This window comes from Juglans microcarpa x Juglans regia, chromosome 8D (genome assembly GCF_004785595.1).
Source record: "Juglans microcarpa x Juglans regia isolate MS1-56 chromosome 8D, Jm3101_v1.0, whole genome shotgun sequence".
Classification (NCBI taxonomy): domain Eukaryota; kingdom Viridiplantae; phylum Streptophyta; class Magnoliopsida; order Fagales; family Juglandaceae; genus Juglans; species Juglans microcarpa x Juglans regia.
Window position 1 is genome coordinate 4,635,462 of NC_054608.1, and position 26,111 is coordinate 4,661,572.

The window sequence follows — 26,111 nt, forward strand, 5'->3', positions numbered from 1 at the left end:
TAGCCCACATCTAGGCAAAAGGCGCAAGCAGTCCACATGGTGGCTGCCGGCAGCCTACCAGCCATAACAGACTCTCGATTAGAGGCTGTGAGTGGCATGGGTGCACATTATGTGCACCCGTATGCTGCATGTGCATGCCATGCACGATGGGAATGTGCATGGAATATCATTGTGCACTTAAGTGCATAATGCTTTGCCCGTCTGTTTCTGTGCATGTGCACAATACATTTACATGCACAGTTGACAATATGTACATTGTACACTTAAGTGCAGAGTATACTTAAAGCGCACAAAGCACTTGCAGCTCAAGTGGCAAGGTAACTCATCTGCCCAGGCAACCACATGGGTGAGGATTTGTTCGTTCAACCAATCTTTGTGACAGTGTCGTTCATAAAAATAAAAGTTGAAAGGCTGATAATACTTATTTGAAAAATTTTATCTGCTTATTCGGAGATTATTTAGCGCACCGAAAAACCATCCTTCACCTATTTTCGATTTAGAAGGTAAATGAAATCTCACAAATGGCACCAATTGTTAATGTAAAAAATCGGATAACAGGCTGAAATTGGAGAAATAGTCATTCTCGACCCTCTATGAAGATTAGAGACTCAGACGGTGTTGTTTGGAGCCCCTGACAGCTTTCCGATGCGGTTGTACGACATTCGTACATATGTCCATGGCAGTGAATAGAAAATAAATTTAGGAAAAATAAAAGAGAGGGAGACATACATATTTATGTAATTCGACACAATGCCTAAGTCCACGGGTCACTTGGAGGGAAAATCCATTATAATATAATTATTTTATAGTTTATTATAGTTTCTCATTCTCGTTGTACAATGAAGTCAGAAATCTATTTGATAGGAGAGATCTTCTTTCTCGAGCTCTTGTCGCCAGGTTGAAGAAGCTGAAGAAGCCGTCTGGAAGACCCCATTTTTCCTCTGGACACTCCATCTTTCCTCATCCTTTTATCCTCTCATTTATTCTTCTCTCACTTCCCTCTTGATGAGAACCCCACCCTTAGTCTGGGCTTGGAAGACCATATTAGGTTTGAGATATTTTATCTCCTTCGTATTGAAATATTTATATTAAAGTTACCCAACAAGTATATATAAAGGACCCATGAAATTAATTTCACTACACTAGAATGTGTACTTATTTTTGTCTTATTTTTGTCTTACTTTTTTGAGTTTGTGTGTGTGTGTAACAATTCAGATGCAATACCAATCGATATGATCACTTTTGTAACCAAAAGGGAAAAAAATAAAAGACAACCAGGTAATTATAAGTTAGGGTTAAAATATTTTCCCTCAGAAATTACCATTACTCGGGCAATCAGATAAACTATTGCCCATTGCTCAAAGCAGGTTTCTGAAGATCTAGAACGTAAAATATTTACCTATCGCGTAAATCCCATCCGGAGATATTGCCCACTTTGCTCAAAGCAGATTTCCATGTTTGCAGATCATCTCCGACAATCGTGGGATCGTTTTCATGTTTAACAAAAGCTTCTGCAAAAGTACCTTTCTGATTTCTCACGTGTGAAGGATCCACTTGATAGAAAACTGGCAAAAGTATCAACCCCTTCCTTTGCATGCATTCAACGATCTTGACGAGTTCTGTTAAGCACCACCTCGAAAAAGCGTAGTATGGAGAGAGAACGACGACCGCAGACATGGAGTTTTCAATTGCATTCAAGAGTTCTTCAGATATATATCTTCCTCTCTCCAATTCTTTGTCGTCCCTAAAGGTGGAAAGACTTCTTTTTTCCAAAGCATTATACAGATGAGCGGTAAATTTCTGACGGGTGTCCCCGCCATGGAAACTGAGGAAAACACCCCATTCATGCAAAGAAGAAGAGGATGTTTGCGTGGTGTGAGACACCATTGATTGGAAATTTACAGACATGTTTGCAGATTTGGTTAACAACAATATATAAGAGATCTTACTCTCCCATGACCTGATCTTGTGCTATGTACACGCACCTGGAAAATATATATAAAGTGATTAACTTCTATTCAGGTGACTATAAATTAAATGAAGTTGAGTTCAGATTGCTTTTGAAGATAAAGTGATTAATTTCTATTTACCCGGAACTTTCCGCCGGTTGGACTAGACCACCGACCTGGTAAAGTCTTTTTTTTTAAATTCGAAAAGAAGGAAACAAATTTTGCGCGTATCTTTTCTACTTGATGATTTGTTCAATTGGGAAACGCTTCTTCCGCGTAAAGTGGTCACCAATGGTGGCCACCGATTTTTTTTTTTTTTTTCAATTTATTTCGTGGACGTAGCAACGTCCTTGTTCAGTTATTATCATGGTGATGCTACACCGGCCGGAAGCCACCGAAATTCTTTACCGAATGTTCAAATTTCTTTTTCAAATATTTTCTAAAATCTTTTAGATATTTAAAACAAAATTACAAACTCATTAAAAAATACTTCCTTAAATATTAAATAAAAAGAATAAAAAATAAAATAAAAAGCAATTCGGTTAAAAAGGTTGGTGGACATCATCGGTGGGAGTAGACTCCAAATTAGACCATCTTCTCAAGTCCAAAAGGGGTCACCAACTATCATTTGTATAGCTGAGTACAAGAGATCATAAGAGATTATAAAATATTCTTTTCATAGTAGATTTACCTTCCAAACTACTAATAGACATAGGCCCCAAGTCGTATTACGTAAATCCGTACATTTTATTCTCTATTTTCATTTCTTATAGTCCTTATTATTTGCTTTTATAAATGTATGTACAAGTATTATACTGACACCACAAACCGTTATCGTGGGTTTCAGAATGCTTCATCAAGACCCCAAAATACCTCTATGCAACAGGAATGACCATTTCTCCCATTTCGATCTCTGAAGAGATTTTAATCATTAACATATCACTTACACTTATTAATTAGTATGAGGTATTACATAAATTTTGATTTTTTTTTTTTTAATCTCATCCTACACTTTTCTTCTACCAATTATCTAAGAAGAGAACTTTAATTTAGGACCTTAAAATCAAACAACATAGCTTGACATGTTTCAACCCATATTATTTAGGCCTCATTCGGGGAATGAGATCAAGAGATGAAAATTTTATAAATAATAATAAAATAATTTGTAAATAGTAATAAAATAATTTGAATTAAGATGTTTTATTAGGTTTTAATTGAGAAATGATAGAGAGAAAGTCGAATAAAATTTTTATAAAGTCAAATATAGTTATAATATAATTTTTTAATATAAATCTTATTTTAGAATTTAAAAAAGTTGAATTGATTTTTGTGTTTTATTTAAAAATTTGAAAAAATTACAATAATTAGATGAAAAAGTTAAAAAATAAAAAGTATTTATTTTTTAGTGATGTTTGGAAAGGAATTAATTGCGATAAATTTTGAGATGAGATGTGATGATCAGATAATTTATATTTTCAAATGAGACCATAATCTATGCTATATTCCTATAATACTCTATATAAAGTGTATAGAATACTGTGAGAATTTCCCAACAATTGCCCCCTATTAGACCGTATATGTGCAGCTAATAATTATGTGGTTGGTTTGAATTTTTTTTTAATTGCAGTATTAACAAATACCATTTTTTTAAACAAAAGTCTTGAGAAATTTAAGAAAAGTCTGCATGTCTTTTCTTAGAAATTAAGGGAAGTTTTCCCGACGAAACATTAGTACAGTGGAGCCCGGGCAATGGAAGATTAGACTGAAAATTACCTATGTTAGGTTTCGTTTAAATGTTAAAATAAGTTGAGTTGAGATGATAATATGTTATTAAAATATTATTTTTTAATATTATCATTATTTTAAAATTTAAAAAATTTGAATTGTTTATCATATTTTATATTAAAATTTAAAAAAATTATAATAATAAATTAAAAGGTATTTAATAACAAACGTATCCTTAATTTTCTCTTTCCAGCCTTCTTTTGCAGGGAGAGGCCCCATGCCCCCGTGCCCCCCATGCTTGAAATTGAAAGAACAATACGGACCAATGGCAGGGCATGGACATTTTAGGCCGGGTTTGGATATAAAAAATATTTTATGTTATTTTATTTTATTTTATTATTATATTTTTTTAAATTTTTTTTATATAAAATATAATAAAAAATTTAATTTTTTTAAATTTTTAAATAATAATAATATTAAAAAATAATATTTTAATAATATTTTATTTAATTTTTATCTCAACTCACTATTTAAACGATACCTTGATTGCATGAGCAACAGCATAATGTTGTGCTATGACATTTTGGCATATATAGTAATAGGCAAATAAGTAGTAATATGTTACTACTTATGATAGGCAAATTTAGGAGCAACATATCGGACACGTGGCTGTATATAATGCTATAAAAAAAAATAAGTATTTGTGATAAGTTATTTATAATAAAAATATATTTATTTTGATAAAATATAATTATTTTTATAAAAAATAATTAACAACATATAAATAATTTTTTTGTAGTGATAGACACGTAGATCCGGTTCATGTTAAGGTGCTGAACATTGGATGTAAAAGATTTGATACCTTGACTTCAATTTATTGATCGATCGGCTTCCAACGATGCCTGTGTTGCAGTGCCTGATGCTTGGAAATGTCCAAAACGCGGTAAATTGACTTTCAGACTCGAAATAGCAAAAAAAAAAAAAAAAAAAAAAAAAAAGTGGAGAGAACTCAGAGAAGTCAAGTGGTAAAAAGGAGAAGCGCGTGAAGTTCTTCCCCTTGGCACGAGGCTGGAGGGACCGGGTGTGAAAAGGAGACATTTTAGTCCACAAAATCGCTTGCAAGACTTTTCCATTTATTTTAGAGATTATCTAGCGAACTCCCAACAATCACGCCTGTCAACGAAGCAATGCTTTAAGAAGGCAGCATTACCGACTCTTTCACGTAAAATCACGTTGGTTGCGTTTAAAATCACCGAGCGGTAGCTCCGCTTGGTGTTAGCTAATTGTAAAATTAATTTTTTTTATTCATATTTTTTAATATATTTTAATATTTTTAAAAAATAAAAAAAATACATCAATATATTTAAAATCATTTTCTTCATCATTTGATAAAAAAAATCGAACCATCAAATCGAGCAGTATACTTTAAACGGCATAATAGAGTTTTCTTTAGATGAAATATCATTTCGAAAGAACATTTTATTTGATTTATAAATAATAATATTTTATACATCTCATTGATATATTTTTAAATATAAATAGATTGAGATATGTGTGTTAATATATAAAATAGATTGAGATAGATTTAATTTTTTAATAAAAAATTATTCTATTAATAATTGATTTGAAATGAATTAAAATTACTTAACAATCAAATATAGCCTAAACAGTTAAATTTTATTGTTTAACTTATATTTTAACAATGGGTCTGCTAGGGCCACCCAGAGTAGCCCTGAAGATTTCTACATAGAAGTGCAAAATATACTTTTTTATTTTGTATTTTTTAAATCCCTTTAAACATTAAAAAAAATCTCATAAACTCCATTAAAAATACTTTCTTAACAATTAAATAAAAAAATAAAAAAAATAAAAATCGGTAGTTTTTATCGGTATGCATTCCCCAGTTGTGACATGATTGTGCCCATTGACATCTATGTTCCCAGTTGCCCTCAGCCAACACCTGAGGCCTTACTCTATGGACTTGACCTCCAGCTAGAGAAGAAGATCAACAGGCGCAAGGATTTCCAGTGGACCAAGTGAGTGAGGGCGATCACATTTGAAGAAAGATCCTTATCACACTAATAAGTAGTTCCATCTGTGGGGCTATGTAAAGTGAGGAGTTAAATGTGTTTAATTTACAAGTTATGAATTTAACTTCACGTCTCTTATTTTTTTGTTTCATGTTGTTCTTGTTGTGAAATACTATGCAAAGTACACACATCAACAATGACAAATAAAATAAAAGCAACACAATCAAGAAAACGACACAGTATTTACGTGGTTCGGCAAATTGCCTACGTCCACAGGAGCTGCAGAAATCTTATTAACCAGAAGAGATTACAATCACTCAATCTCAACTCACACTCTCTAGGGCTTTTGCTCTCTCACACAATATGCACTCACAAGACAATTGTTCTCTCTCAAAATATATTTCTGACCGTACAACACAAGTCTTATATGACATATATATAGTGAGTGGCGCTGGAAACCCTAATCTGGCAAAATCTGCGTACTTCGCTCGAGCGGAGTGTCGAACGCGACTCGAGTGAATAGCCAAATGAACATTGGCTCTAGCGGAGTGTCAAGCGAATACTAGGGTTTGTGTCTCGCTCGAGCGGAGTGTCGAGTGAGACTCGGGCGAACCTCTCTGACTTGCCTTTGCTCGAGCAGTCTGTCGAGCGAAGTCAAGCGAACTTGGCTCGAGCCAACTGTCGAGCCAACTTTCAGCAAACACTTTTTCAGCTCCAAACCAGTCTCCACATATACCCCAACAATCTCCCACTTGGAGACTGGGTCTCCACATGCCAGCCATTGTTTCCAGTCAAGCCCTATCATCTCTACAGCTCACAGCTCCTGTCTTCAAGCTAGAAAACGCCCTGAAGTCAAGCCCGACTTCAGTCTTCCACATACATCACCCTTAGGGCGACTCACAACTCCCACTGCACCAGGAGTATCTGGTCTCGAATCGATCTTGGCAACCTTAGCCAACTTTCTCAGGCTTTCATGAGGAACGACAAAGCTGACTCCCTTTGGCTTCCTCACATGTTTCGCGTGACCAAGCCTGCCTTTTTGCACTCTTGTATTTCCCTGCACATCACTGGATCCTGATGTCAAATACAAAGAATTAGATCTCTTACCATGCGCTAAGACCAGCGCACCCTTGGTGATCTTCCAAACCCCTCCAAAGAACGCTACTGCAAAACCGCTGTCATCAAGCTGTCCCACAGAGATCAGGTTTTTCTTCAGATTTGGAACATGTCTGACTTGCTGTAAAGTCCACACACTCCTGTTTGGAAGTGTGATATGCACATCATCCACTCCTACTACATCTAGTGCCTTTCCATCAACCGTATACATCTTCCCAAAATCACCAGTAACATAATTCTGCATGATTTCTCGATGTGAAGTACTATGGAACGAAGACCCTGAATCTAACACCCAATCATCAATTGGACTGTGCACTGTAAGAAGTAAGGCATCATGAATTTCTTCTGCCACTACATTCACAGCATCATCATCAGAACTTTCTTGATTCCTGTAGTTTCTCTTGATGTGGCCTGGCTTGCCACAACTCCAGCACGTGATCTGCTGTCCAGATCTCATTTTGCAATTTCTCCTGCTCTTGGAACTTGATCTGCCATGTCCTCTACCTCTATTGTCAACAATCAGGGTAGATCCTGAACCCGAAGACTCACCCATGTCTCTCATACATACCTCTTCAGCAAGCACTATGTCACGTATGTCATCGTAGTTCAATTTTGCCTTGCCGGCTGAACTACTCACAGCCATTCTCATGGCCTCCCAACTATTTGGCAACGATGCCAACAAAATCAATGCTCTGATCTCATCATCAAACTCAATCTCTACAGAAGACAATTGATTTGTGATCGTATTGAATTCATTCAAGTGTTAGGCTATAGACATTCCTTCAGACATCTTCAGATTTAACAATTTCTTCATCAAGTGCACCTTATTGTTCGCAGACGGCTTTTCATACATACCTGACAAAGTCACCATGAGATCCATCGTGGTTCTCTCCTTACTGACATTGTGTGCCACTGTTCTAAACAAAGTCAGCCGAACAAGACCTAGAACCTGTCGATCTAACAAGGTCCACTCAGCATCAGTCATGCTCTCCGGCTTCTTTCCCAACAGTGGAAGGTGGAGCCTCTTCCCATAGAGATAATCCTCAATCTGCATCTTCCAGTATCCAAAATCAGTGCCGTCAAACTTCTCAATCCCGGGTGCGTTCACTTTATCTCCAGCCATCATTCTCCTTCAGATCCGACCTTGGCTCTTGATACCAGTTGTTGTGAAATACTATACAAAGTACACACACCAACGATGACAAATAAAGTAAAAGCAACACAATCAAGAACAAGACACAGTATTTACGTGGTTCGGCAAATTGCCTACGTCCACAGGAGCTGCAGAAATCTTATTAACCAGAGGAGATTACAATCACTCAATCTCAACTCACACTCTCTAGGGCTTTTGCTCTCTCACACAATATGCACTCACAAGACAATTGTTCTCTCTCAAAATATATTTCTGACCGTACGACACAAGTCTAATATGATATATATATAGTGAGTGGCGCTGGAAACCCTAATCTGGTAAAATCTGCGTACTTCGCTAGAGCGGAGTGTCGAACGCGACTCGAGCAAATAGTCAAATGAACATTGGCTCGAGCGGAGTGTCAATCGAATATTAGGGTTTGTGTATCGCTCGAGCGGAGTGTCGAACGAAACTCGAGCGAACCTCTCTGACTTGCCTTCGCTCGAGCAGTCTGTCGAGAGAAGTCGAGCGAACTTGGCTCTAGCCAACTGTCGAGCCAACTTTCAGCAAACATTTTTTCAGCTCCAAACCAGTCTCCATATATACTCCAACAGTTCTATGTACGGAGCTAATTTTATGGTGGCTCCATATTCTGTACAACATTTTTTGTCTGTTTTAAGTTGTTCGAGGTGCCTTATGGGATATTTGTTTATTTTAAAGTTCTGTCTGTAAACCATTAAAATGCGATGTCGATATATACGAAAGTTCGACATGTGTGACTTGACACGTTGTATATGCGTGGTTATGTACATAAAAAAATAAAAATAAAAACTGGTATAAATACCTAAGAAAATTCATTTAATTTTTTTTTAAAAAATACAAAGCCCTGGCTGATCTATGGGTGGCCGCATGACCACTACTCCTTGGTGTTGGCCAAGAAGAGTTCAAGTGACGCGCCCGAATCTTGTCCGTTGTGCTACGTACCTTATAGTTGTGTTTATTCCGTCCATGTGGCAGCTTCCTTCTCAACTAATTCATCAGTGAAATAAGGGAACTGGAACTTGAATGCATGCGGTCCTCTCCTGCTGGGTGAGGTTGTTTCTCTCTAGGAGAGTTAGAGTCCCCTAGACTAGCTTAGCTGGTTGGAAGAGGTTTACTATGGATGAAGAATTAGCAAAAAATGGAAAGGTCTTAGTCTCATTGAGAAGGAAAAATGAGTGGCGATTTTGCCAATTAACTCCACTGCCAAAGCCATGCAGCATGACAAGTTTTGCTTACTAGCCATGATCATAGCAGAATGACCAATTAATAGAGAAGCCTTCAAGACCACTATGTCTAAGGTTTGGAGATGTGAAAGCTGGATTCAGTTTCCAGAAATTGGAACAAACAAGTATCTCATCGAGTTCAACCAAGAGAAGGACCTTCAGCATGTCATTCGAGGTAGACCTTGGACAAATGAGAGATGGTTGTTGTGTTTTCAAGTTTTTGAAGGTAACAACTCCATCAATGAAGTTGCTTTCCAAAAGGAAGAATTCTGGGTGCAGCCTTATAACATTCCTTTGGCAAGCATGACACATGATGTGGGGGTTCAGATTGGTGAAAGCATTGGGACAGTATTGACCATCCAAACAGACGACAAAGGCATTGGTTAGGGGAAGTTCTTGAGGATAAGGGTGGAAGTGGACATCTCAGAAGCTCTCCAAAGATGTGTGTTTTAACCTTTGAAGGCAACAAGACCTAGGTTCCTTTCAAATATGAGCGCTTGCCTAATTTTCTGCTTTAGATGTGGGGTGATAAAGCATGCTTAGCAAGGATGTTTTGTTGGTCCTCTTGGTTGCAGCAAGTTGCAATATGGGGTGTGGATGCGAGCTCCAGCAAACAAGGAGAATGATAGTGGAGAATGATAGTGTAGGGAAGAAATATAGAGAAGGGGTTTATCATCACCATGAAGAAGGACAATCATGGAGGAAGGGAGGGGAGGATACGGATGAAGCTCCAACCAAACATCCTGAGTCAAAGATGGAATGTCAGGGAGCAGACCTACCTGAAGTTGACATTGTAGGGCCTAAAATGGCAACTGAACACATGCTTTCTACTAGGAACCATGCAGAGGCAACTCAGAGGCTTTTTAAGGAAAGTCTCAATGAGCCTTTCTTGGAGAATCCTGAGGGGACCTTTATAGCAGCAGAGGCTTGTCTTATGCAAGATATTCAGAAATCAGTTTGTCCCACCTCTGCTCCAGTCACAACTTGTAAAGGTAAGGACCTAAAGTCAACCTTGGGCCTTGAGAGTAGCCACGACTTAAGGGCCCAAGCCTCATCCCTGGCCCATTTTGTCTCAGACCAAGTCCAAGCCTTAGAGAAGCCAGTTGGAAGAGGAAGGCTAGGGATATGTGTTTTGAAAGTTTGTTAGCAGACCAAGGGGAGGGTAAGGAAACGTGTCTAAGTGGCACCAAGAGGGCTGCTACTCAGTCAATTACTGCAGTTGCAGCACATGGCACTAAAAGGACTAAAACTGAGGAAATGACTGATGTTGGTTCAAACAAAAATGCTAAGGTGGTGGCTAGTGCACAACCCGACCCTCTACAATGAGTTGTTTAAGTTGGAATTGCCGAAGGCTTAGGAACCCTTGGAGAGTGAATAATTTGCACCTCATGGTGCAACATAAAAGCCTAACTTTTGTTTTTTTAATGAAAACTAAATGCAAAAGGCTAAAGGTGGAATCTGTTAAAAGGAGATTGAACCTTGAGCACAGTTTTGTGGTTAATTCGTAGGGCTCTATTGGAGCCAGGAGGCCTTGCATTCCTTTGGAAAGAAGGAGTAGAGGCAGAAGTGTTGTCCTATACTCAACACCATATTTCACTGTTAGTAAAGGGTTTGAAGGAGGGTGTCCCTTGGCATCTTACTAGGTTCTATGGCAATCCAAACACAGCAAAGAGGCACGGAAGTTAGAAACTACTACAAGCCTTGACACATACAGCCTCAATAGGATGGTTGTGTGTAGGTGATTTTAAGGAAACACTGAGCTATGGGGAGAAATGTGGAGGGCCTTTGAGACCCTTTAATCAAATGGAAGCCTTTAGAGGAGCTGTGAACATATGTGGTCTCAGTGATATGGGTTATTCTAGTAGCAAATTCACCTGGTCCAATGAAAGGCAAGGGAGGGCCTTCACTAAAGAAAGGCTTGATAGGGCCTTTTGTAACACTGCATGGTCAGACTTATACACTGACTCGAGAATTTTTACTCTCCTTGCCCTTAACTCAAACCACAATCCTATATGGATTTCTATGGAGCAGTTTCAACCTCATGTTAACAGGCCACCAAAGCGTTTCAGATTTGAGGCTAGTTGGTCTCTAAGGGATGATTGTGCTAAAACAGTGGAGGAAACAATATGCAACTTACTACTTCTGATGGCCTAAAAAACTATAAACAGAAGTTGTCACAATGGAGCAGGCAGTTTTTAGGCAATTCTATGCAATAAATCAATTGGTGCCCTTCTTTCCAAACTACAAGAAAGGAATATAGGTCAGCTAACTGAAGAAATAAAGAAGGTGCAAAGAGGGTTGGACAAAACCCTTGAGGCTGAGAATACCAAGTGCAAGCAAAGGACCAAGCAAAGATGGTTGACTGAGCTAGGGATAGAAACACCAAATACTTTCACCAGTGTGCATCACACAGGAGGAAAACAAACACAATTAAAAAATTGGTTGACAGTCATGGCCAAGAAATAAGCTCAAGAGAAGGAATCCAAGTTTTATTCCAAGATCATTTTGTAGAATTGTTCACCTTCTTAAATCCACACAATCCTGCATCCTTGGAGGCTCGAGTGACTGCCACACATAATTATATGCTGTCTAAACCTTACACACACTTGGAGGTTGAAGAAGCTCTCTTCCACATGAATGGCCTCAGCTCACTTGGACCAGGTGGTTTTCCTGCTCTCTTCTATCAAAAGCACTGACCAATTGTGAGATCCCAGGTGTGTGAGGCAGTGTTGAATGTCCTTAATTCAAATGGCAGCTTGGGAGACATTAAAAGCACCTTTATTGCTCTCATCCCAAAGGAAAAAGCCTCTACAAAAGTGAGAATTCAGGCCTATCTCCCTCTTTAATGTATTCTATAAACTCATCTCTAAAGTAATTGCTAATAAAGAAGGTGCTCCCTTGTATTATCTCACCCTCTCAATCTGCATTTGTACCCAATAGGCTAATATCTGATAATATAATTGTGGCTTTTGAGGCTTTCATATAATGAAATGTAAATTGGGAGGAAGAGAAGGTTACATAGCCTTGAAATTAGACTTGAGCAAGGCCTATGACAGAGTGGAGTGGAGTTTCCTAAAAGCTGTGGTTAGTTGGGTGAGGCCTAGGCATGGAAGATTTAAACTAAATATTGATGGGTATAGCTGCGGGAATCCAGGGAGGTTAGGTGCAGAGGGTATTATTCAGGATTTGTGTGGTGACATGGTGCTTTCATTTTCGTCCTATCTTGGAGAGGGTTCAAACAATATGGCTGAGTTAAAGGCTTTATTAATAGGGTTGAAATATTGTCGTGCTTTGGGATTGTATCAAGTAGACATTGAGTCTGATTCCTTTGTTTGTGTATCTTGGATTCAGAAGAAGCATTGTGGAGTGTGGTACTTAGAAGATTTCTGGGAGGAGGCGATGAGATTGTACGAAGGTGGGGAGTTTGTTATTATTCATATTTATCGAGAAGGAAATGCGTCGGCTGACTATTTAGCAAAAATGGGTGCTCAAGGTTCGACTTTGGTTGGGAGATCTCTTTTGCATGATCCAAAGCACCTTAAAGGATTGATTAGAACGGATAAGTTGTCTTTACCGTATTTGAGGGCTCGTTGAGTGGTTCATTTACTTTCTACGGTTACGTTTGTGATTATGTTGTTTTACGTTTGCGTTTTACGTTGTTTTACGTTTGCGTCATTCAACGTGTTCACGTTTACGGAGGTTATGGAGTTTCGTCAATACGCTGATTCAGTTGTGTTGCGTCTTGTTAAGTCCGTTTGGGTTTTATTGGCTTAGGCTCGGTAGAATTTAATTTTTGGTTTTGGGTTATCTTGACACTTGGTTTTGGGTTTTTTTTGTAGAGTTTGATTATGTAAATCAAGTGTAATTATGTTTTTACAGTATTTCTCCGTCATGAGTGAGGGTTTATTAATAAATTTGGGACGGGTCTGCTATGTGTGTGGCTACCAACTTTTCTTAAAAAACTAAAAATCTTATTTAACATAAAATAACTCATTAAAATATTTTTAAATTAATTACATAAAATTAATTTATGAATATGAAATATTTTAATTCACCATAAATAATACTATATAATATATCTATATTTTTATATTTTGAAAATGATAACTAATAAATTAAAAAAATATTTATTTTTAAGGTATTTTGGATGCCTTTCAATAAATTATTATAATTAAACAATCCCGTTCGAACGTTTATTTTGGGTTCGCACTAAGTTTATTCCCGTTCGAACTTAACACTTTCGTTCGAACAATATTGAATAAAATCCCTACCATTTTTTTTTTATAATTTCCCACCAAACAAGTCGTTCGAATGAATAAATGTAGTGTTCGAATTTGTTCGAACAAAATTTCTTTGAGTTCGAACTGTCTTGCAACCATCCAGCCAAATTTCCCCACCAAAAAATTCCATTCAAACATAAAATTTAAGTTCTAACTATTTTGAATTTCCTGACAAAATTATATGTACTTTCCCATCAAGATTATTGTTCAAACAAATGCTAAACCATTCGAACAAACTATAAAGCACTGTTCAAATATATATTTACCCGTTCGAACGTATCTCTATTTTTGAGACGATATATTTCATCACAGAAAATATAGTTTGAAGGAATATTTATTCATTCGAACGCTTTGAGAACCTCATCCATATTTTGAGACAAAATTTAAATTTCATCACAGATAAGTACTTTTAGGGACGAAATAAATTTCATCCCTAATAAATTTCAACTCTAAAAGTAAAATTTGTTGTAGTGACCAAAAGTAACTCTGTCACAAACGTTTGAATTTAGGTTAAGAATCAGCTTGTTTATAAGTCATCTTAGATCGATCTATCTTACACTAGTACTCGTGCACTTGACAGCTTTCCTCGCCATAGAAACTGAACTATAAATAAAGTTAAGGCTGAATTTATTCGTAAGTGCGTGTGAATTAATTAAGACATCTATTCGAAGTCCACATGTCGATCAAGCTGCATGCATGTTCTAATATTTATTAACTCACTGATCTACAAAGAAGATGCTTTTTTTTTTAAAGGAAACCAGTAGTATAATTCATAAATAGCAATCAATTACGTACAGAGTTTTTCTTTTAAAACATTCCTTGAAATAATATCAGGTACTTCTTGAACCCATACAGACTCTTCCTCATACGAATATCCTAGCTTTGCAAGCTGGTGGGGCTACACGTACAATTTCCAGCTCTAGGAGTACTAAAAACAACTCTCCAATCAGTTCTGCTCCTAAGTAAAGATTTGATGTCTTCAATAACTTGACCATACAAAGTCCAGCTTTCTGAATAACTATTGACAGCTTTGACATGGCACTTCAGCATCTCCCTCAAAAATGACATTTCTTATATCAAGTTCCATACATAATTCCATAGCTCTAGAAAGAAGATACTTGAATAAGATCGAACTGAAATATATATATATATATAGTTAATAGGAAACCAAAATATTTTTTATTTATTATAAAACGAAATATTAGTGTTATTTAAATAAATATATATACGTACGTAATAAATTATCATTTTTACTGCTTGCTAGAGCAATTGAAGTTACTCTAATGCTGTGTATTAATGTGGTTATTGAGGATTTTTATTTGCAAACTGGGATGCTTGATTGATTGGATTAAGGAATTCTGATATGTCTTTCACTTTTGGTTTTGAGAAATTCTACTTAATTATCTCACAGTGGCACTGTTCTGGGTAAGAATCTATGGCCTCCCTTTGATAGCTAGAAATGAGTACATTGGAAATCTTATTGGGGGTTCTATCGGTAGAGTGGTTGAGGTGGATATTGATCAAGGGGAGATGAACTGAGGGGAGTATATGTGAGTGAGAGTAGAAATCGAAGTAGGGAAACCTCTGCTTAGGGGGAAAAAGATGAATATGTGGATGGGTAAAACATGTTTGGTTCGTTTTGCTTATGAAAGACTTCCTATTTTTTGTTATTGTTGTGGTAAGTTGGGTCATAGCCATCGGGAGTGTAGGAGCGGGACAGAAAATCACAAAATGTTTGAGGAAGGGGGTTTTCCTTATGGGCAGTGGATGAGAATTGAAGGAGGTGGGAGCGCCAGGATAGTAGTCAAAAGGGGTAAAGGAAGGTTACTGGAGTTACTGAAGATAGTAGGGATATGGAGAGGGGAAAAGATGAGACTAGAGGTCTGGCAGGTGGGAATATGGAAACTGAAACTCACCCTGAGGTGCTCTCTGGATTGGCTGAGATGAGAGACTTGGCTACTGGGAGTAAGGAAAATGAATCTGTCAATTAGTTTCCCTCAGAGTTGGCTAAGGGTAAAGCAAAAGTGCAAAGGCTCTCTCTGTGTCTTGAGCTTATTTCCACCATGCAGTCCGGTACACAAGAAGTAGTGGAAGAAGCTGTTGGAACTAGGGAGGGAAAAAAAAGAAAAAGGGAAAGAAATATGTATTGAGAAGCCACTAGACTTGTTGATTCACAAAACAAGAAATAAATAGGAAAAAATATGGAGGAGAATACAAGGAAAAGAGGCCAAAGCTGCTGAGTTGTTACGACTGAGGAAAATGAAGGGGGAGGCTGAGAAGGAAGATGATTTGGGAAAGGTGCCCAAACGTATTTAGGTGGAGAATGCAAGAAGTGGGATCCGAGATGGGATGTCAAAACTGATATTGGAGAGGCTGGTTGCCAGTCCTGTCGGAAGCCATGAAAACATTGAGCTAGAATACAAGTGGGTTTGGGAACCCACAGGGTATTCAAGCATTTCGAGACTTAGTCAAGAAGGAAGATCCTGATATTTTGTTTCTACAAGAAACAAGATTGACAATAAGAGCTATGGAAGGGTGTAGGGTGAGACTTGGCTTTCCAAACTGTTTGGTTGTAGAAAGAGTGGGAAAGAGTGAGGGTATTGCACTGTTATGGAGAGCAAATGTGGACTTGAAAATTGTAAACTATTCTAGGTCACATATTCATGCGAGGATTGCATGGGGATGGGAACCAGCAAATTGAGGACTATTTCACGAGGGTGTATGGCAATCCTAAAACAAGTTTAAGGGGAGTTACATGGAGGTTGATAAAGGAGCTATGCAGTAGAGATGGAAAGACATGGCTAGTGTGTGGGGATTTTAATGAAATACTTATGCAAAATGAAAAGAAGGGTGGGAAAAGAAGACCTGAATCACAGCTTGATGATTTTAGGGAGATGCTAGACACTTGTGCATTAAAAGATCTGGGTTATAGTGGATCTCCTTTCACCTGTTGCAATAATAAGGAGGGAAGAGCAAGAATTTGGGAGAGTTTGGATAGGTTCTTTGCAAACTCAGAATGGATCCAGTTGTATCCTCATGCTACCATAATTCATGGTGCTGCTGCTAGGGGTGTAATCGATCCGGTTTTGAACAAAATTTGGGACCGAACTAGTATGTACCGATTTTGCATTTTCTAGAACCGATTCCACACCGGTTATCCCCCTAAACCAGTATTTCCTGTTTTACTGGTTTCGGTCTGGTTCGGTCTGATTTTTCTGTTTTAATATACTATATACTATATTATATAATATATATAATAGTATATTATAGTATATAATACTATAGTGATAATATATTGTAGTATATTATAATATATTATAATTGTATTATAGACTATAGTGATATATTATAATATATAATGTAGTGATATATTATAGTCTATTATAATATATAGTGATATAATATTAGTATAACTATTAATACAATAGACTATAATGATATAAGATTTTAAAATATATTATATATAAAAATTATATACAATAGAAAAAATTATAATATATATATGAACCGATTCAGTTCGGTCCGGTCTGGTTTGAGGAAAAGAAAAATCAAAACCAGACCGATTTTGATCGGTTTTAAGAAAAATAAAACAGATACCGAACCGAACTAAACTCAGTCCAGTCCGGTTCACTGATTTGTTTTTACACCCCTCGCTGCTGCTTATTCAAACCATATCCCCCCATATGGATGGAGCCTCACAAGGGTGTAGAAACTGGAAGAAGCAAGAGGATGTTCAGGTTTGAAGCGATGTGGTTGGGAGAAACTAAATGTGATGACATTGTTAAGGATAGTTGGAAGTATAATTCAAGTGGGGATAAGATGGGAGAAGTGATAGATTAGATTGCTGAGTGTAGTCAGAAGCTGCAGGTGTAGAATAAAAGAAAATTTGGTAATGTCCAGTACCAAGTGGCTCGAGCACAGACAAAACTACAATGTTTGCAAGGGAGGAATCACAGGGGGAGCTCTAATGCATATCTGAAAAAGGGAAGGGAAGAGGTAGAGATCTGGTTGGAGAGAGAGGAAGTGATGTGGAGGTAGAAGTCAAAAGCTTTATGGTTGAAAGAGGGGGATAAAAACTCAAGATATTATCACATGAAGGTCTCGCAAAGAAGAAGAAAGAATAAGATTGTGAGGCTGCAAGATGAATAAGGGAACTAGTAGGAGGATGAGGGGAGGGATAGACTTATTGTTGAATATTTTCAAGAGTTGTTCACCACCTCCAATCCTAGTAAAAACATAGACTTCCTGAATAGTTTAACAGGCAGGGTTACAAAAGAGATGAATGAAGAGCTATGTATGGAGTATACTGAGAGAGAAGTGGATGAGGCACTTGCTCAGATGCACCCCACAAAGGCCCTGGTCCAAATGGGATGGCATCTATATTCTTTCAAAAATACTGGAGTAAAAGCAGTTTTACAAGCATTGAATCAAGGTGACTTCCCACTTTCTTTAAACCACACTTTTATTACCCTTATTCCTAAGAAACAAGACCCTGTCAAAATTGCTGTGTATAGACCAATTAGCCTATGCAATGTGCTTTATAAGCTTGTCTTAAAGGTAGTTGCAAATAGGCTTAAGAGATTTTTATCTTTTCTTATTTCAGATTCACAAAGAGCCTTTGTGCCTGGAAGGCTTATTTCAGATAATGTATTAGTGGCATATGAACTCATACATTATCTGAAGCAGAAAAGGAAAGGGAAGAAAGACTACATGTCTCTTAAGTTAGATATGAGTAAAGCCTATGATAGGTAGAATGGAGCTTTGTAGAAATGGTGATGGTGAAGATGGGGTTTGAGGAAAGGTTCATCAAGCTGATTATGAAGTGTGTCTAGTCTGTCTCTTTTTCTATTTTAATAAATGGTGTACCAAAGGGCGCAATTGTACCTAGTAGATGATTGAGGCAAGGGGATCCTCTATCCCCTATCTATTTTTATTGTGTACTGAGAGACTGGTGGCCCTCCTTAAAAATGCTAATGAGGAGTTTCAGTTTGATGGGATAAAATTGTGCAGAAGGGCTCCTTACATTAATCATCTACTATTTGCAGATGATAGTGTAATTTTTTGTAAGGATAATATGCAAGAAAACAGAAAGGTGCACATGCTTCTTGAAATTTATGAGAATGCCTCTGGAAAAAAGATAAAAATAGGAAAAATTGCTGTTGTTTTTAGTAAGAATATCCCTAAAGCTAATCAAAAGGAGATAATGCTATTATGGGGTGTGGAGAGGGTACAACAATATGAGAAATACCTCAGGTTGCCTCCAGTTGTAGGTAGATCAAAGACTCGTGCTTTCTCTAACATTAAGCACAAAGTGTGGCAAAAACTGCAATGTTCGAAGGAGAAGATTTTATCACAAGGGGGAAAAGAAATCCTTATCAAGGTTGCAGCCCTCTCTATCCAATGTATTCTATGAGTTACTTCTTGTTACCTGGGGAACTATGCTTAGAACTTGAAGCTTTGATGGCAAGATTTTGGTGGGGCCAGAAGAAGGATGGGAGGAGAATATATTGGGTCAGCTGGAACAAAATGTGTGAATCAAAGTTTAGAGGAGGATTGGGTTTTAAAGACTTTAAAACTTTCAATTTGGCACTGCTAGCTAGACAAGCATGGAGGATCCCGCAAGTAGAAGGCTCTTTGCTGCAAAGAGTGTATAAAGCCAAATATTTCCCAAAAAGTAATCTGTTTGAGGCTGGTGGAAACAATTCCACTTATGCATGGAGAGGGATATGGGAAGCTAAGAAGTGGCTAAAAGCTGGCTGTAAGTGGAGGATAGGTGATGGAAAAACTGTTAAAATTTGGAAGGATCACTGGATACCTGGACATGAAACTTTGTGTACAGAATCTAAAGAGTTAAGGGAAGATGAGACAGTGGACCAATTGCTGAATTGTCAAACCAGGTGGCGGGATGTTGAAAGGTCAGTGCTCTATTCAATCCAAAGATAGCAGAGGATATATTGAGGATTGTGGTCGGCCCAGGTGCTCAAACTGATAAATGGATCTGGTTTCTAGAAAAAATTGGCTCTTTCAGTGTAAAAAGTGCTTACAATCTGTTTAGAGACATAAGTAACGATAAGTCTGGGGAGTGTTCGAGTTTCTCTAGACACGAGACTCTTTGGAAATATGTCTGGAAGATGCCTCTGCCAAATAAAACTAAGGTGTTTGCATGGAGAGCCTGCAAGGAGGGGCTATCTACAAAGCTTAACCTTAAGAAGAGAAGAGTCAAAACATAAGGGAGTTGTTGTTTCTGCAAGGAAGTGATGGAAGATACCTCTCATGCTCTCTTCTTTTGCCCTGACATCAGAGACTTCAGGAAAAACTATGTTCCAATTGTGCAAACTTTGGATAATAAGATGTCTGTTAAAGAAGTTGGCAGCTGCTAAATCGAAAGTCAAGGAACTTTGCTACTGGAAACCACCTGCTGTTGGTTTCTTAAAGTTAAATGTCAATGGAGCCATGTTCTTTAACAGGCACAAAGCAAGAATTGGGGCAGTTTTGAGGGATGATAAGGGTGATGTAGTCTTGGCAGCTAGCAAAATTGAATATGAAGTAAATGAACCAGAAGACATTAAACTCTTGGCAATGTTTAGAGGCCTTCAAATTTGTGCAAACATGAGAATTCAGAGATTGATCTTGGAAAGTGATAGTCTGTTGATGGTAAATGAAGTTAATGCAAGAGAGGCCTCTTTCTCTTTGTTGGGAAATCTAGTTAGGGAGGTAAAGAACTCAAGGCTCTGCTTGAGGTATGCTTGGTTCAGCATGTGGATAGGGCAGGGAACGAGGTGGCATACAAGCTAGCTAGGAATGCTTGGAATGTAGAAAATTTAGATATGTGGTGGGAAAATTCACATGAGTTTGTAATTCAAGTTGTATGGCTTGAAAAAAACTTGTAATGTTTCCCTTTTCTAAATGAAAGTGTTTTATGATGGAAAAAAAAAACTAATTCATGGGTGAAATATATATCTATAACAAAATAGTTTCAAAAATATTACTTGCACAATATTATTTCTTTTCGGAATCCTCATGGTTTTGACCTGAAGTCGTTAAATTTTTAAGACATTTGGTGATGTATCAGAGTAGTAATTTTAATTTTCGAGTTTAATCTTGATTCATATATAGTCTAAACTAATTCAATAAATGTAGTCCATCTATAGATAAAAAAAAAAAAAAAAAAACAATAAGAGAGGTAAAAGTCATACATCTAATCGTTACGAGTGATACGCACGTCAAATATTTACTTTTGTTCATTTTATTTGCTACAACCTGTGAGAACTAAAGACTTATTTTTCCGTAAAAATTACATCATCAAAAAAAGTTTGAAGATAATATTCGTTAATTTATGATGACATGCATTCATTCATGGCGAGAGTGGTTAGTGACAACAAACTTATATTGCCCACAACCGAAATTTGTGTAGGAAATGTGATAATTTTGATTTTCATCCTGATGCAAATCACATTTACGACAGCCTATGCTCCTTCCGAAAAATTTCTTCCACAAATACTCGTTAATGGTGATCTGCTAGCCCTAAAAATACCTTCATCTCACTCTGATCACTTTTTCAACGATCGACTACAATTTGCTTATCCCCACCTCCAGTCACTATCTTTCTCAATTAATCTAACCCACTACATACGGCTCTAAGGCTCGATTGAAGGCCATGGTCATTTGGTGACGATGATCCAAGGGAAGAACTTCAATGCTGGTAAATTTTAAGCAACCCATACCTATCGGTGCCTTTTCAAGAGAAATTTGACCGATCTATGACCTATCAGCAAGAAGACCTTATAGGAAATCGGGATTGAACAATCTGGGTATTCTACTCCATCCATTTATATATATTGAATTACATAGTTCCAACGGGTGCTAAACGATTCAAATTGAAAGCCAAAGCTGGTGTCCTACAGAATCTGTTATGAACTTCAACAAAAAATAAGGAGATACTAAGATATGAAATTAAGAATGAAACTATAATGGATATTAGATTGGGAAAATAATCACAACTTGGGGTTGCTCGAGGCACCCCAATTCCTCAATCAACATCAAGCCAAATAACATTCTAGATATTTTTTGACAAACCACTACCTCTAGTCGTCCTCAAAGTTGAGGGCAAAAGGCACCGAGTATAGCCAAGGAGACGAGCAGCAGAGCCAATAGAAAATTCGTTGCCAATCATTGAGAGGTGAGTTTATTATTGCACAACTCGTTTTCCCTTGTCTTGGAGCGTGGGATCAAAATTGGGTCTTGTTACTAATGTTGTCTCATCTTTATGGCAGTTTTGCTTATTGCAGTGCCTTATTGTTTCCTTAAACTCAACCTCATCGTGCTGGTACAGAAGACGGAATCCACACTTGTGCACTCTCAAGCTTGGGCAGTCACTAGCAATGGACGCCTCTATTCGAGTGCATTGGTTCAACCACTCTGGAAGTGATCCTTTTGGTATAAATGATAGCCACATTATCTCACCTTGACGTACCAACTTGATTTCTTCCTCTGTAAATGGGCGATGAGAATGTAGATCAGGTTCCACACTGCCAATGTCCGTATCCAAAAGACACAGGAGATAATGAGGATTTCCTAAATCCAACATTTTAACATGGGCAGCCTTATCATCCTCGTATACCCAAAAAGAAGCACACATGGCAAGCCCCAGCCAATGACTGTCATTATACAAATCAGGAGGTAACTCAAATCCCACTGAGGGTCCGTTGCTGTGATAGCTGAACCACTCCGTTATTCCACATGGAAGGAAACAAGAACTGTATTCAAAGTTTCTATGGAAGACCTAATAAATAGAAACACAAAATCCAGTCCATTAGTGAGAGACAGGTCGAGTACTTGGTAGGGAAGCAAATTAATGGCGATTCAAAGAATCTAATATTCTTTTTTATCTTTTCAAATCAATGTCTTTTAAAATTCTCATGATCACGAAAGTCATAATGATCATGAATAATTTTCCCTTTAACAGTATATATTTCAAAGTAATTAATGTATATACATATTGTTTATTACCTCGCGATTTTGGTACTGAAAAGGTGGGGTAAAGCACTTGAGAAATGTTTCCTCAAACTCTTCCATATCTTGACGGTATAAAAGGCGGAGGCTACAGTTTTGCACTGTCAAATTAGGGCAATTGTTTCCAAATAAAGCCTTAATCTGACTACATGGGCTGCACAAGCCATCTCTCAGAAGTCCATGCGGTATATAGGCTAGCCAAAGGAATCCACGTAGATAAAACCACATGCATTTTTCTTTAGTAAGGCGAATGACAATGAGAGGCATCAACCCACCTAAATCAGTATCCAATCCACAAATAAGCTCATGAGAAACCCTGGAATCAAGATACTCACGAGAGAGATCAGTCGGATATTGATCATCGTGGATTGAAAAGGCAGCACATAGAGCAAGCCCCATCCAATTTCTATCATTCATGATATTTGGAGGTAGCTGGATATTCACAAACGCCCCCCTACTTTGATGGTTGAACCACTCCGGAACTTTTGTCTGAGGCAAATAAGCAGTACTTATACAGGATGTGGAGGACATATTAAAGGCCTGTAAAACGGAACATGGTTCTAATGAGAGAGAGAGAGAGAGAGAGAGAGAGAGAGAGAGAGAGAGAGGGGAGGAAATAAAATACCGTGACGCCTTTTTGAAGGAAGTACTCAAAATCTGTTTTCAATGAGAAAACTGAGTCACTGGTGTAGTCTAGATACCCAGGTGGTAGAACTATTTCAACACCATTTCCTGAAGCAGTGCTATTTGAAACTCTTTCATTCGAGAATGTTTTTGATGAAGAACATTGTTGAAGTGCTTTATGTTTACAAATAGATGGAGGTTTCGGTGAGGATTCAAAGCGCCTACAAAATAGCCCAAGTAATTAAATATGTTTCATGTAGGGAATACGAATAATGATGCATTCATATAAAGGACTAACAATGGATTACCTTTCAATTATGGGAGAGTGACACGCATAAAAGTTGCGCTCCCTGAATTTAGTTCTATTACCACGGGTTTTCAAAAAGTTCAATTTATCTACGAAAGATAAATAATAGTAGCAAAGCTGGTCGTTTGGAATAGCTACTGCACACTCTGCCTTTGTTTGAACAAACCCTTCCACATCTTGTTTGTACATTAGCCGTATCCCACACATTTGAGTCTCCACACTTGAGATGTTGCATTCAACTACAGCTTTAACATAACTCCATTGGTTTAGCTTGCTAGGAAGAATCGTTGGTGATACGTAATGTACGACAAGTAATTGGTCTGAGTTCAGCAATATGGATCTGGGGATGCCAAGGACAAGATCAGGTTTCAAACAACCTTCATTGCTATCCAAATGAAGAATGCAACCGGCAAGAGTTTTTGGATTTGAATTGTTGCGAGAGTCAGCTGGACAACTCAAAACAGCACATACAGCAAATCCCATCCAACTCTCGTTATTATACAAATTCGGTGGCAGCTGGATTTCTATTGAGGGTCCATCATTTCGATTATTGAACCACGATGGTATTTCACCTTGAGGAAAGAAATATCCATGATAATCGTTTTGGAGCCCCTGTAACATAAAGAATTATGGAGACTTGATGTTCAATCTTTTTGTTTGTGTGTGTGTGTGTGAGAGAGAGAGAGAGAGAGAGAGAGAGACCTCAAAGAGTGTTGAAAACATATCAGTCTCAAGCTTTCGTTTGAGAAATATGGTTGATGTTTCCAAATTGTAGCCTTGGTTCTCTGCCTTTGTGGGGTGAGACTCAACGTTACTAGAAAAACCCGAATCCATTGAAGTGCATCCTTCTGTTTGATGTGAGAATGGTTCCAGTTTTGTACAATCTTGTTCCAATATTTCTTTATGAAAAAGACCCCAATTGTCAAAAAACGAGGCCTGGAAGGGGAGTAGTAATTGCATAAGATCTCCTGAATCGTGGGTAGAAAGGAAACGGAGACCACAATTGTTCACAATCCAACAAGGCCAATCGCTCATAATTGAAACCTCTATGTGGTTGCAGCACTGTATTCTATCTGGAAGCCACCAAATTGGTATATAGAATAGCCAAACAAATCCATGTAAATGTAACCACTTGAATTCTTGCTTGGCAGTGCGGTATACATGGATAGGTCTCAAACTATCTATATCCGTGTCAAAAAAACATATAAGGTGGTGAGGAATTTCTGATTCCAGACTTTCAAGAAATTCAATTTGATTCTCTTGGAATGTAAATGAAGCACAAATAAGAAGTCCCGCCCATTCAGAATCATTATGCATATTTGTATGTAGCTCGATCGTCACTGAAGGTCCTATGCCTTGATAGGTTAAGAAGTCTGGAATCTCACTAATTGGAGGGAAACAGTGATCACTTGAAAAGAAAAAATGAAATTCCTGAAGAATAGAAAATAAATGGCCAGTAAATAATAATAAAAAAAAAATTAAATAACCATTATAAGAGATACAATACATAAACATAAAAATCCTATTAAGTTTTTATTTGAAAGTGAAGGATTTAAGTGGAAAATAGATAAACATTCAAACTAACCTTCCTGGGATTATGCAGAAACTTTATACATCTTCTCATCTTTTGGTTCAGTATGCTGGGATTTAAGTCATCGGAGCTATCACTTTTGCTGGTTTCCTCCTCATGATCATCAATACGACATTGCTTATCACTCCTATCCTCATCTCCTTCGAACTCATGACTGAAGAGGCTGGAATAGTGAGGACACGTGGCTGCACATTGAGCTATTGTTCCAACTAACTCTGCCATGTTGTCCAAATATACAAGTTTGTGCCCACACTTCTGCAGAATCAAGTCTTGACTACTACTGTAAAAGAAGGCCCGCAGGTGATCGCATTCATTCAAACTTTCTGAAAACGAAGCAGCACGTGGAATATACGATAGCCAAATGAAGCTATTGTTTCCGAACTTGGTATTTACAAAATGGGAAATTATCATCTCCAAGCCTTTGTTGCTTGCCAAATTACATGTGAGGGTATAAGGAATTTCTGTGCCCGCCGGATTGTCGTGGATGAGAGGTTCATTATTCTTGTTGATAGTGAAAACAACACATAGAGCTATTCCAATCCAATCAGAGTTTTTATTCAAATTTTGAGGTAGATGGAATGGAACTGATGAACCACCATGACAGCAGAAGTATTCCGGAATCTCAGATTGCAGAAAACAAGTGTTATAAGGATGGAATTTATTAATATGGGTGTCCTGCAAAATAGAAATTAATGAAGTCCACAAAATTTTAATATTGAAGCAGTATTCAATAATATGAGAGAGAGAGAGAAAGAGAGAACCTGAAAGTGATTTAGAACCAAATTCACAAGAGAGGCTTTTACAGGATCTCCTTTGCTGAGTTCATTCAAATATGCTGCTCCAGCCTGAATAACATTGGAATTCGAATCTTTTGAATCCCTTCCAGAAATTATTTGACTCAGGCATTTCTCAAATAAGTCATAATTCTGTTCTTCATTGTTTGATGGAAGCTTTTCCGAGAATTGATTCCTCCTACATTTTTTCGGATAAATTCATGAGAAATAAAACATATCAGTACTCAAGCTTAATGAGCTTGGCTCAAGATTCATTGGATAATTAAATTGTTTAAGCGAAAGAACC

General features: G+C 37.5%; 2 protein-coding genes across 5 annotated transcripts in view; both read right to left on the reverse strand.

The window, feature by feature from the left end:
- Nucleotides 1-2,019, reverse strand: part of LOC121243361 (disease resistance protein RPV1-like) — a 53,013-nt gene extending 50,994 nt beyond the window's left edge. For 2 of the 4 annotated variants that reach the window (XM_041141474.1, XM_041141476.1), the window contains exon 1: nt 1,400-2,019. In XM_041141474.1, coding sequence (XP_040997408.1) covers nt 1,400-1,908 — 509 coding nt within the window. In that variant the 5' untranslated portion in view covers nt 1,909-2,019. The remainder of the gene's footprint in view (nt 1-1,399) is intronic. The other 2 variants (XM_041141475.1, XM_041141477.1) reach the window with 1 other exon arrangement.
- On the reverse strand, nt 252-26,021 carry LOC121243362. Its single transcript, XM_041141479.1, has 10 exons — nt 25,793-26,021; nt 25,026-25,706; nt 24,143-24,871; nt 23,442-24,052; nt 23,135-23,354; nt 22,507-23,049; nt 21,588-22,279; nt 21,543-21,553; nt 2,541-2,546; nt 252-262 (listed from the first exon to the last, which is right to left on the reverse strand). The coding sequence occupies exons 2-7, from the start codon at nt 25,440-25,442 to the stop codon at nt 21,686-21,688; spliced, it is 3,114 nt and encodes a 1,037-aa protein (XP_040997413.1). The 5' UTR covers nt 25,443-25,706; nt 25,793-26,021; the 3' UTR covers nt 252-262; nt 2,541-2,546; nt 21,543-21,553; nt 21,588-21,685.
- Nucleotides 26,022-26,111: the final 90 nt, after the last annotated feature.